The sequence below is a fragment of the Callithrix jacchus genome, chromosome 12 (assembly GCF_049354715.1).
Source record: "Callithrix jacchus isolate 240 chromosome 12, calJac240_pri, whole genome shotgun sequence".
NCBI lineage: Eukaryota > Metazoa > Chordata > Mammalia > Primates > Cebidae > Callithrix > Callithrix jacchus.
In genome coordinates, this window is record NC_133513.1 from 2,711,248 (window position 1) to 2,724,144 (window position 12,897).

A 12,897-nucleotide genomic window follows, 5' to 3' on the forward strand; every position below is an offset into this window, starting at 1 on the left:
TTGGAACAGAAGCCAGCTTTCCTGTAGGTTTAGGAAATGTCACATACATACTCTTTCTCATTCAGACTTACAAGAATAGGCTTTCTTGGCTGGGTGCAGTGGCTTAGGCCTGTAATCCCAGCACTTTGGGAGGCTGAGAGGCGGGTGGATCATCTGAAGTCAGGAGTTCGAGACCGGCTTGGCAAACATGGCAAAACCCCGCCTCTACTAAAGATACAAAAGCTAGCCAGGTATGTACACCTCATCCTTAAAAGTAAACCAAAACCCTGTAATTCCAGCTACTTGGGAGGCTGAGGCACGAGAATTGCTTGAACCCGGGAGGTGGAGGTTGCAGTGAGCCAAGATCACGCTACTGCACTCCAGCCTGGACGACAGAGACTCCGTCTCAAAAAAAAAAAGTTCTCTTTCTTTTTTTTTTTTTCTTGGCCACATGTCTCGGATTGAAGAATAAGCCTTATTGTCTGTTTTGTAGACAGTGATATACAAAAATCACCAGTTAATGAAACACGTTCTGTTCTGTGGTGGGGTAAAAAAAAAACTCAAATCTAATCATTGAGGACCACATGCACCCCCACGAGCACACAGCAGTGGTCAGTCCATTCTTGGGTGGGTGATGGAGTATGACTCTGAAGCATGTGCTCCTTGTCACCTTTTTTTTTTTTTTTTTTTTGAGATAGGGTCATACTGTGCTGTCCAGGTGGAAAGCAGTGGTGCAGTCATGGCTCACTGCAGCCTCAACCTCTCAGGCTCAGGCAGTCCTTCCACCTCAGCCTCCCAAGGAGCTGGAACTACTGGCATGTGGCCTGGCTAATTTTTTGGTGTTTTTTTTGTAGAGTTGGGGTTTCACATGTTGCCTAGGGTGGTCTCGAATTCTTGGGCTCAAGTGATCTACCCGCCTTGGCGTCCCAAAGTGTGGGAGTTACAGGTGTGAGCCATTACACCTGGCCTTAGTTTGGTCCAGGCTTTTTTTTTTTTTTGAGACGGAGTTTCGCTCTTGTTACCCAGGTTCAGGTTACCCGGGCTTGCAGGTTTGGGCTATCAACATTTGAGGTTTACAGATAGCTAACGGGAGCTTCTAGGAACATTTTGCTTATTATTACCATGGTTTCTGATAAGGTAAGCTTTGTTGAAAACAATTCTAATTCAAGTACGATAATAACAAGATGCAGAAATGCAGGTGTTTCTCCTTCTGAAAGGTGCTTTGGGCCGGGCACGGTGGCTCACACCTGTAATCCAAGCACTTTGGGAGGCCGAGGCGGGTGGATCACGAGGTCAAGAGAGCGAGACCATCCTGGTCAACAAGGTGAAACCCCGTCTCTACTAAAAATACAAAAGTTAGCTGGGCATGGTGGTGTGCGCCTGTAGTCCCAGCTACTCGGGAGGCTGAGGCAGGAGAATTGCCTGAACCCAGGAGGCGGAGGTTGCGGTGAGCCGAGATCGCGCCATTGCCCTCCAGCCTGGGTAACAAGAGGGAAACTCCGTCTCAAAAAAAAAAAAAAAGATGCTTTGCTGTGAAGCCGTAATACAGCGTGTGGAATCCTGTGAGGAGCCTCTGGGGTTCTAGTTGACGGTGGTGAGAGAATTTGTTCTGCTTACTTTTCCTGCAGATTAGTGGGTCATGTTTCTCCATTGACAGCAGAAACACAGCAGTTTGCCAGTAAGTTTTTCATACTGGAATCACCCTGCTAGGCGACAGTCCATCCCCTGGAGCCGGTGATGGAGTGGATTCTCCCCGTGGTGTTTCTGTAACTTACTGTCTGTCTGCTGGAGTGGCGCTGGCTGGCTTTGGCCACTCTAGTTTATGTCTCTTGGCTTGGTTTTTGCCGCTACTGGATTTTGCAGAGAAGGGAGGGCTGCGTATTTTTCACAGTCTCACCTTTTTTTTTTTGAAAGCCTCTGAATTGAATATTTTGGGTTTGCGGAATTAGAACTATCCCCAAATCATCAATTACATGAAGTTGACCTGTTCTACAAATTATAAGGAAAATATGATGAAAATGGAGGGGTTTTTTTTGGTAACATAACAATTTTTTAATTTAATTTTTTATTCTACTTCAGGTTCTGTGCAGATCATGCAGGATTGTTGCGTAGGTACATACATGGCAAGGCAAGGTTGTTTGCTGCCTCCATCCCCCTATCACCAATAGCTGGCATTTCTCCCCACGTTCTCCCTCCCCACCCCCCTGAAATGCAGTTTTAAAAATGTATACTTTAGGCTGGTCCGAGTGCAGTGGCGTTTACAACTAATTGATCACAACCAGTTACAGATTTCTTTGTTCCTTCTCCACTCCCACTGCTTCACTTGACTAGCCTTAAAAAAAAAAAAAAAATGTATACTTTAACTCTTGTTCATTCTAACATGGTGACATGTAAAAGGGCCTATTCTGGTTAATGATTTGTTTCGTTAATGTTTCAGGATGAGTAACTTGGTACTTTGTGTTCAGTTAGTAGCCTCAGTGTTGAAATTCTTAGGAATTTTCAGGACAGATTGACCAGTCTGGACTCAGGATTAGTAACTTCAGGTACTCAGCAGGTTTCTACCTTCTTAGGAATGAAGACTTGTGAGATAAGCGGGGAGACGTTTTGTAGACTCCGTTTGTCTCCAGGAGGCTTGCCCTGTTTGAGCCTGACTTTATGGGGCACGTTGGCAGCTGGTGGCAAGAGGGCTAGCCGTGGGGGCCCAGGCCTTGCTCTGGTGCCCTGCGTGCTTTGGGGTCTCTGGATTGCCCCCTGGGCGATGCATCTGCCTTGCTGACCGCGTGCTTTACCCCCCACCCTTGTCCTGAAATGGAGCAGCTGTGTTTCTGGCGGCTGTGTCTTAGTGTCTCTAGTGGGGCTGCCCTGAGGGTTCTGTGCTTGCCACTTGGTGGCAGCCCTGGCATCTGGACCTCAGTGCAGGGCCTAGGGGGCCTTCCTAGGGGCTCAGTCTGCCTGAGGCCCCAGGGTTTTGTGGGTTAATGGATGTGGCTGCAGCCGGGGCTCCTGGCCACCGTTGCCTCTCACTGTTCCTGAGGGTTGTCACAGCCCAGCTCCCGCACCCAAGAGGGGCTTCCTTCTGGAGTCAGCTCCCTCTGTGGCTGAATGCCTCCTCCTGTTTCCTTTCTCCCTGGCCCACACTTCTTTATTCTTTGTTCTCTTTTTCCTCTTTTGCTCTTGAAGTTTTCATTATGGACTGAAGTTGGGTACTAGTGTCACCTTTGGTGACATCTGTGCCTCATCTCAGATTCTCGAGGTGTTTCTAAGTTTTTCAGTACGTATGTGTAAAAGGCAATACTCTTTGAAAAATTACGAAAATGTCGTTACACCTGCAAAAATAAACAGTTCTTTTTTTTTGGAGACAGTCATTCTATCGCCCCGTCTGGAGTACAGTGGTGCAATCTTAGCTCACTGCAACCTCCACCCATCAGGGTCAAGTGATTCTCCTACCTTGGCCTCTGAGTAGCTGGGATTACAGCGCCTGCCACTGTGCCCGGCTATTTATTGTATTTTTAGTAGAGACAGGGTTTCAACATCTTGGCCAGGCTGGTCTTGATCTCTTGACCTCATGATTTGCTCACCTCAGCTTCCCAAAGTGCTGGGATTACAGGCATGAGCCACTGCGCTCAGCCAAACAGTTCTTGATATCATCAAATATTTATCTGTATTCAAACTTTTTTTTTTTGGAGATGGAGTCTCACTCTGTCGCCCAGGCTGGAATGCAATGGCACAATCTCTGCTCACTGCAACTTCCGCCTCCTGGGTTCAAGCCATTCTCCTGCCTTAGCTTCCTAAGTACCTGGCATTACAGGTCTGGTTAATTTTTTGTATTTTTAGTAGAGACGGGGTTTTACCATGTTGGCCTTTGGTAATCTGCCCATCTCAGCCTCCCAAAGTGCTGGGAATACAGGTGTGAGCCACCGCACCCGGCCACATTGTGGTTTTAATTTGCATTTCTTTAAGGATCAATGATACTGAGCATCTTTTTTTTTTTTTTTTTTTTTTTTTTTGAGACGGAGTTTCGCTGTTGTTGCCCAGGCTGGAGTGCAATGGCACAATCTTGGCTCACCACAACCTCCGCCTCCTGGGTTCAAGCAATTCTCCTGCCTCAGCTTCCCCAGTAGCTGGGACTACAGGCGCATGCCACCACGCCCAGCTAATTTTTGTATTTTTAGTAGAGACGGTTTCACCATGTTGACCAGGATGGTCTCGATCTCTTGACCTTGTGATCCACCTGCCTCGGCCTCCCAAAGTGCTGGGATTATAGGTGTGAGCCACCGCACCCGGCCGATACTGAGCATCTTTACATGTGCCTATAATCATTCGTACATATTTTCTGATGAAATGTCTATTTAAATCTTTTGCCCACTTAACAAAAATTGAGCTTTCTTTTTGTTTTGAGACAGTCTCACTGTGTCACCCAGGCAGTGGTGTGATCTTGGGAAACTGCAACTTTTGCCTCCTGAGTTCAGCGATTCTCAGCCTCCTCCTGAGCAGCTGAAAATGCAGGCATGTGCCATCACACCTGGCTAATTTTGTATTTGTAGTTAAGATGTTGTTTCTCCATGTTGGTCAGGCTGGTCTCAAGCTCCCTACCTCAGGCTGAGGGAGACATCACAGTGCTGCAATTGCAGGCATGAGCCACTGCACCTGGCCTGAGTTGTCTTTTTTTTTTTGAGATGGAGTTTCGCTCTTGTTTCTCAGGCTGGAGTGCAATGGCGCAATCTTGGCTCACCGCAGCCTCCACCTACTGGGTTCAAGCAATTGTCCTACCTCAGCCTCCTGAGTAGTTGGGATTACAGGCATGTGCCACCATACCTGGCTAATTTTATATTTTTAATAGAGACTGGGTGGTTTCTCCCCAGGAGAGACCAGCCCATGTTGGTCAGGCTGGTCTTGAACTCCCGACCTCAGGTGATCTGCCCGCCTCAGCCTCCCAAAGCGCTGGGATCATAGGCATGAGCCACCATGCCCAGCCTCGGAGTTGTCTTCTTAATTTTAAGTTTTCCTGATATATTCTGCATACAAGGGATTTAACAGATACATAATTTACAGATACTTTCTCCCAGTCAGTGTTCATTTTTGCTTTTAGTAATGTTGTCTTTTGAGTATAAAAGTTTTAAGTATTTTAAGTTTTGGGGTACATGTGCCGGATGTACAGGTTTGTTACGTAGGCAAACGTGTGCCATGGTGGTTTGCTGCACCTATCACCCCATCACCTAGGTATTAAGCCCAGCTGTTTTTTCTAATGCTCTCCCTCCTCCTACCCCGCCCCCTGAAAATTTTTAAATTTTTATGGAATCCAATTTACACTTGGCAGAATAAACCTACATTCTTTCTGAAGAGTTTCATTCTCTGTAACATCCATATGTGAGTTATCCTACTAAGCATTTATGATTTTTGATATCAGGGGTCTCTTCAGTTGTTCTCTTCCAAGGACTCTGCGCAGCCAGGAAGGCTTTTCTGAGTGGGCGGTGTGCGCTTGTCTACGTTATCTGTGTAAAGTATTTATGTTGATATGCTGGATCCTTGCCAGAACAATATCTAGAACTTCAGAACTGATCTCTCCACATAAGACCCTGGCTGCTGGCTTTCAGTGGCTGGGGTCACACTCCCGTGCTTCACTGCCCCAGGGGCTGCTGGCAGCTCATTTGCACGGTGTTGCCCATCCTGGGACGGTGGCCTGTGGAGGCCGCGCTGCCTCCTGGATGTGAGGAGTCAGAGACTGTTGCTCTTAGCACTGCCCTTTGACTTCTTTTTTGTATTTGGTGAAAAAGCCAAGCTTGTGATACAACATAATCCCGATTCCCTAAAGCAGTCTCCAGCCATCTTGGCTCCAGGGTTTGATTTTGTAGAAGACACTTTTTCACAGACGGGGTAGGAGTCGGGATGAAACTGTTCACCTCAGATCATCAGACATTAGATTCTCGTAAGGAGCACACAACCTAGACCCTCCCATGCACAGCTCATGGTAGGCTTTGTGCTCCTCTGAGAATCTAATGCCCCTGCTGATCTGCCTGGAGGGGAGCTCAGGCGGCAGTGCTTGCTCCCCTCCTGCTGTGCTGCCCTGTTCCCGGCAGGCCACAGATCAGACCTGTGCCGGTCGGAAGTCTGAGGTCGGGCACCCCTGCTGTAAAGGCTTAGGGTAACCTAGTCTCATTTGGCAATTACAGGTGAAGGACTTAACTAAGTACCTGGATCCCAGTGGGCTCGGTGTGATCAGCTTTGAAGACTTCTACCAAGGGATCACCGCCATCAGAAACGGAGGTCAGACGTCCTGCTGTGAGCTCCCACCTCCTCTCCCCTTCCTCAGCACCCTCTCAGCCACCTGCACACCACCAGGCTCCCTGTGCCGACTGACATCTTCCCTTCTCCTTGAAGCTCCCAACATGGTCTCTTTCATTCCTTGTTCCTTTCTCCACACATAACCTGTCTTCCAGAATTGGCTGAACCGACTACTTTTCCATAATGCTGGAAATCTTTCCTCAATGATTTTATGATGGAAATTTGCAAACTTTCAAAATATCGAAAGAAAGATACCGTGGCTACCCACGTGAGTGTTCACCACCCGTGCTCTGCGGGCAGTGCTTTGTTGCACTTTCCTCCCCATGTCTCTGTCCATCTCCATTTGGTCCCCCAGTCCCTCTCGAATGGGATGCATTTATAATCAGCATGCTTCCTCACACACTGATCTGAACACGGCAGCCCGTACTGCCGTTGTTCCCTAGGTCTCAGTGTTTGTTTCCAGTCTTCCTTTGAATTGAGATTCAAATTCATGCGTGCTCCTCTGTGAGTCCGACAGTCCTGTGCCTGGCAGTGCAGAGTCCCACGTACAGCTCACGCGTGCTCCTCTGTGAGCTCCAACAGTCCCGTGCCTGGCAGTGCAGAGTCCCACGTACAGCTCACACGTGCTCCTCTGTGAGTCCGACAGTCCCGTGCCTGGCACTGCAGAGTCCCACGTACAGCTCACGCGTGCTCCTCTGTGAGCTCCAACAGTCCCGTGCCTGGCAGTGCAGAGTCCCACATACAGCTCACACGTGCTCCTCTGTGAGCTCTGACAGTCCCGTGCCTGGCAGTGCAGAGTCCCATGTACAGCTCACGCGTGCTCCTCTGTGAGCTCTGACAGTCCCGTGCCTGGCAGTGCAGAGTCCCATGTACAGCTCACACGTGCTCCTCTGTGAGTCCGACAGTCCTGTGCCTGGCACTGCAGAGTCCCATGTACAGCTCACGCGTGCTCCTCTGTGAGCTCCAACAGTCCCGTGCCTGGCAGTGCAGAGTCCCACGTACAGCTCACGCGTGCTCCTCTGTGAGTCCGACAGTCCCGTGCCTGGCAGTGCAGAGTCCCACGTACAGCTCACGTGTGCTCCTCTGTGAGCTCCAACAGTCCCGTGCCTGGCAGTGCAGAGTCCCACGTACAGCTCACGCATGCTCCTCTGTAAGTCCGACAGTCCCGTGCCTGGCAGTGCAGAGTCCCACGTACAGCTCACGCGTGCTCCTCTGTGAGTCCGACAGTCCCGTGCCTGGCAGTGCAGAGTCCCACGTACAGCTCACACGTGCTCCTCTGTGAGCTCCAATAGTCCCATGCCTGGCAGTGCAGAGCCTGTCATGCATATCACTATCCCCATGTGGGTCCTGCATACCCCTTGCCCTCAGGTAGTGCCTTCCTTCCTGCTGGCACTCATGCTGATTTCTGTCATCTTGGATTAGTTTTGCCTCTCTCTTTTTCTTTTTTTTTTGAGACTGAGTTTCACTCTTGTCACCCAGTCTATGGGAGATGGAGGGCAATGGCCCCATCTCAGCTCACTGCAACTTCCACCTCCCAGGTTCAAGTGATTCTCCTGCCTCAGCCTCCCGAGTAGCTGGGATTATAGGCACCCACCACCACACCCAGCTAATCTTTGTATTTTTCGTAGAGACGGGGTTTCACCATGTTGGCAGGGCTGGTCTAGAACTCCTGACCTCAGGTGATTCACCCACCTTGGCCTTCCAAACTGCTGGGATGACAGACATGAGCCACTGCGCCCGGCTGGTTTCTGCTCTCTTGAAGACTCTTATGCTCTCACTTGGCTTCTGTCCTCAGCACAGCGTCTCTAAGATTTCTCCATGTGGTTTGCATGTTTTGGACTCTGTGGTCCTGTGTGGGGTAGTGGCCACTGTGTGCTTATACTGAATTTTGTTTCCGTATTCTCCTGGTGCTGGGCACGTTTGTGTACAAGTCTTTGTGTGGACGCGTGTCTTCCAGTCCTTGGGGCCTGTATCTAGGAGTGGGATGGCTGGTCATGCACTGGGTGTAAACTCGGTTTCTTTTAAGACTGCCAGCTGTTCTTCACAGAGGCCGTGCCGTTTCACTCTCACCATTCCCTATACACTGTCCATCTTAAGTCAAGCTCTGAAGCTCTGCATAGGCCTCATTTCCTCATCTTTGGCCAGTTGGTGTAGTGGTGACGGTGGCGGGCTCTTTTTCTCCTTCCTGCACGTGTAGAAGTCAGACCTTGGCTGGGGCCCGCTGAGTCGGCAGGTGAGGTCAGGTTGACGGGTGCCCTTGGACCCCAGATCTTGTCTGTCTCCTCCACGACATTATTGCCCGACAGTGTCTCTAAGGTGCTGTGTTTTCTCAAATGCCAAGTCCTTAGATGGCTCTGGGGAACGTGCTGTGTGTTGTTTTCCGTTTGTTACTCTTTATTCGACTGTGTTCCTTCACCCATGAACATGTTATGGGACTAGCATGGCCTCTGTGGTGAACCAGGACCAGAGCAAGGCCAGCAGGCGGCGGCAGGAGGACAAATGGGTGAGGTACTGCCACTGTCAGCGTTGCAGGCTGGGGCTGAGATGGCAACCACGAAGGCCAGCTCTAGGTAGGCAGCCCTTTCTGAGGAGAGGCGGAGGGGAGAAAGGACACCCTGGCAACCAGGTAAAGAGCACCTGGCCCTGGTGAGGAAGCCATCCTGAAGTGGGGCAAGGGGCCCAGGATGAGTTGGAGAGAGACTGCAGGCCCTGGAGGCTGAGCGGATTATGCAGATAAGCTCTGGGTCAAGGGGGCCTGCAGAGCAATGGGCAGAGCAGGTGGCCACAGAGCCTCAGGAGACAGCATTGGCGGGAGAAGAGGGAGGAAGAGGGCAGTCAGGAGGCCTCAGAGCCTGCAGGGTGAGCACCAGCAGGTTGAGGCTGATGGGGCCGTGACTCTCGGTCTAACTGATAGGCTGCAGCCCTTAAGTAACATTTTGAGTGTAGTTGTGTCCTTCAAAAATTTATTTAAGTTCCGTCCTTCTGCACAAAGCTTTCAGCAGTGGCTTTGTGAGAACTTGGCATCTCGCATCCTGTGCCTTGAGACTTGCTGCATGGCGTGCCTCAGGCCCTCCCTCTGGGCCTTCTGGAAAGTCCCATTCTCCTCAGGTTACCCCTGCAACATGGCAGCTGTGCCATGACCCTCAGGGATGAGTTTATCCTCTGACTGATTGACTGGTTAGCTCTCGGGAGCTTCTAGGTGTAAGCTTTTTCCTCTTAGTTTAAAAAATCCATTATGGGCCAGGCACAGTGGCCCATACCCGTAATCCCAGCAGTTTGGAAGGCCAACATGCAAGGATCGCTTGAAGGCAGAAATTCAAGACCAGTCTGGGCAAGATCTTGAGATCCTGTCTCTACAAAAGATAAAAATAAATCAAAATAAAAATCCGGTCCAACGCAGTGGCTCACGCCTGTAATCCCAGCACTTTGGGAGGCCGAGGCAGGTGGATCATGAGGTCAGGAGTTCAAGACCAGCCTGGCCAAGATGGTGAAACCCATCTCTACTAAAAATACAAAAATTAGCCAGATATGATGGTGGGCACCTGTAATCCAAGCTACTTGGGAGGCTGAGGCAGAGAGTTGCTGGAACCCGGGAGGCGGGGGTTGCAGTGAGCCGAGGTCGTGCCACTGCCCTCAAGCCTCTGTCTCAGAAAAGAAAAATCCATTATGATTTCTTCCTTGATGTGTCGGTTAGTGATGTCAATGCTACCCTAATTTCTAAATGAATTTTGAAGTCCTGTCATTGGCTGGGCGCGGTGGCTCATGCCTGTAATCCCAGCACTTTGGGAGGCTGAGGTGAGAGGATCACTTAAGCCTAGAAGGTTGAGACCAGCCTGGACAACATAGTGAGATCTTGGCCGTGCAAAAAATAAAAAAGTAGTCGGGCCTCGTGGCGCACGCCTGTAGTCACAGCTACTTGGGAGGCTGAGGGGGGAGCGTCCCTTCATCCTAGGAGCTGGAGGCTGCAGTGAACTGTGTTTGTGCCACTGTACTCCAGCCTGGTGACAGACCCTGTCTCAAAAAAAAAACACCCAAAAAAATCTTGCCATTAATTCCAAACCGAATTTTGTGAGTAATAGAGAATGTGATCTTGATGACACTGGCGCCTTGGTGTTTGTTGGGTGGTTTTGTGGCCTCGTGGCTGGGTGGTTTTTATTCATGTGATGGGCATGTGTGAGAGGATGCTTCTTTCTAGCTGTCGGTCCCCTGAGTTCACGTAGGTGCCAGCTGGAGACTCTCACGTCCGCTTGGTCTCAGTCGCAGGCAGGAGAAAAGACCCCGATTAAGCTTGTAGCTTTGTCATTTTTCTTTTGTGTAGCTGTGTTTCATCTTCACCCTTAAGTCAAGGATTACTGGGTGCAGGCTTCTAGATTGATGGTGAGGGAGGCTGGGGACCCCCAGAACTGGCTGTCATCAGAGAGGCCTCAGTGTTTGGGGCTGAGTTGGGTGCATGGAGCCCAAGTACAAGACACCAGGCGGCACATGAAGTGGAATGAGAGAGCCTGTGCTTCAAGAGTACTTCCTGGCCCAGTAACAAACTGTATATATATGTTTTTTTTGAGATGGAGTCTCACTCTGTCACCCAGGCTGGAGTGCAGTGGTGTGATCTCAGCTCACTGTAACCTCCGGCCTCCAGGTTCAAGCGATTCTCTAGCCTCAGCCTCCTGAGTAGCTGAGATTACACGTGCCTGCCACTGCTCCCAGCTTATTTTTTTGTGTGTTTTTAGTAGAGACGGGATTTCACCTTCTTGGCCAGGCTGGTCTTGAACTCCTGACCTTGTGACCCACCTGCCTCAGCCTCCCAAAGTGCTGGGATTACAGGCATGAGCCACCATGCCCAGCCACAAACCATATTTTACATAGTCATAATAATTAAATTGAATATTGATGTAAACAAAGATGGAAGATTGGAGGAAGGGAGACGGGGCAGAGTGTAGTGTGGCAGGGCATCTCGTGGGGATTGTTTAGGAAATACAGAGGGAAGTAGATATGAGTTCAGAGGGGAGTGTACCAACCTGGGCAACATTTGGAGATCCTGTAAAAAATACAAAAGTTTTGTATTTTTTCTTTTTTTGAGACAGAGTTTCACTCTTGTTACCCAGGCTGGAGTGCAATGGTGCGATCTCGGCTCACCGCAACCTCCGCCTCCTGGGTTCAGGCAATTCTCCTGCCTCAGCCTCCTGAGTAGCTGGGATTACAGGCATGCACCACTGTGCCCAGCTAATTTTTGTATTTTTAGTAGAGACGGGGTTTCACTATGTTGACCAGGATGGTTTAGGTATCTTGACCTTGTGATCCAGTCTCCCAAAGTGCTGGGATTACAGGCTTGAGCCATCGCGCCCAGCCAAAAGTTTTGTATTTTGTGGGTGGCCCATTAGTAGCCACTGCCGCTCAGCACTGGCTCCTTTTTTTTTTTTTTTTTTTGAGATGCAGTCTCACTCTGTCGCCTAGACTGGACTGCAGTGGTGTGATATCTTGGCTCACTGCAACTTCGACCTTCCGGGTTCAAGTGATTCTCTTGCCTCGGCCTCCTGAGTAGGTGAGACCACAGACTTGTGCCACCACGCCTGTATAATTTTTTATGTTTTTAGTAGAGATGGTGTTTGGTCTTGTTGGCCAGGCTGGTCTCAAACTCCTGACCTCAAGTGATGCACCCGCCTCAGCCTCCCAAAGTGCTGGGATTACAGGTGTGAGCCACCGTGCCCAGCCAGCAGTGGTCCATTTTCTAGTGACAGCCACGTGTATGAAATCATAGCGAACAGGACTGTAACTCCATGTATTTTGTATAAAACCAGGAAGTCTTCGTTGTGACTGCTTGTTTTGTTATAAATGTTACAGACAACCCATTTCCTCAGTGCCACAAAGACTCACAGCACTCAGTGCCCTGGCCAGTCACTGGGTGCTGGTCTTGGTTTGTCACAGGGTAAACTTGCTCTGTACAATGTGGCTGGCAGAGTGTGTTCCTGGGCCTGTAACCGAGGGCAGCCTGCAGGAGATTTGGGCTGAAGATGTGTTCCCTCAGGGGTCAAGGATACAACCTGTCATGGAGAGTTAAGATGGGTATTTTGTAGGCTTGGGCAGGTGAGGTGCTCAGATGCCTCTGCAGGGTCAAGGCTGGGAAGAGCAGTGGCCCCGGGTACCACGGTCTGGGCAGGAGGGAGCCACCTGGGTCCATGGTTCTCTCCGCAGGCTGGGGGTTGATCTATTCCTGTGGACCGTGGCTAACATGAAATAGGGCAGATTCAGCTCTAGAGGTTCCCAGGAGGTCTTGGCTTGGAAGGTGCCCACTCTCAGCTCAGGAGTCAGGTGTCCTCCCAGCAGACCCATTCCCTGGGGTGGGAGACGCCCACTTAGCAAAATGAAGCCTCCATCCCGGCCTGCTGCTCTCTGAACAGCATGATGCTCTGTCTGGGAAGCCTGGGGGCTGCTAGCCGTGGACTGTGACTGCCTTATGGTTGCTGGTATCTTGGCTTAGTGACTGAAGGCGTGAGGCAGTGATCGTCTGAGGACAGCCCATCTCCAGATGTTTTTGCCAGCCGCCTGACACACCAAGGTGGGCCTTCTCCCAGACACTGTCCCCTTCCGCACTCCTTGCCTTCACCTGGACCAGTCACACAGCAGCTGGGGCACCCCTCT

The 12,897-nt window shown here is 50.3% G+C and overlaps 1 protein-coding gene across 4 annotated transcripts in view; it reads left to right on the forward strand.

The window, feature by feature from the left end:
• The window catches only part of RAB11FIP3 (RAB11 family interacting protein 3), a 98,254-nt gene that overhangs the window by 29,937 nt on the left and 55,420 nt on the right, over positions 1 to 12,897 (forward strand). For 2 of the 4 annotated variants that reach the window (XM_035266336.3, XM_035266334.3), the window contains exon 2: positions 6,150 to 6,258. In XM_035266336.3, the coding sequence (XP_035122227.2) occupies positions 6,150 to 6,258 (109 nt within the window). The remainder of the gene's footprint in view (positions 1 to 6,149; positions 6,259 to 12,897) is intronic. The other 2 variants (XM_035266337.3, XM_035266335.3) reach the window with 1 other exon arrangement.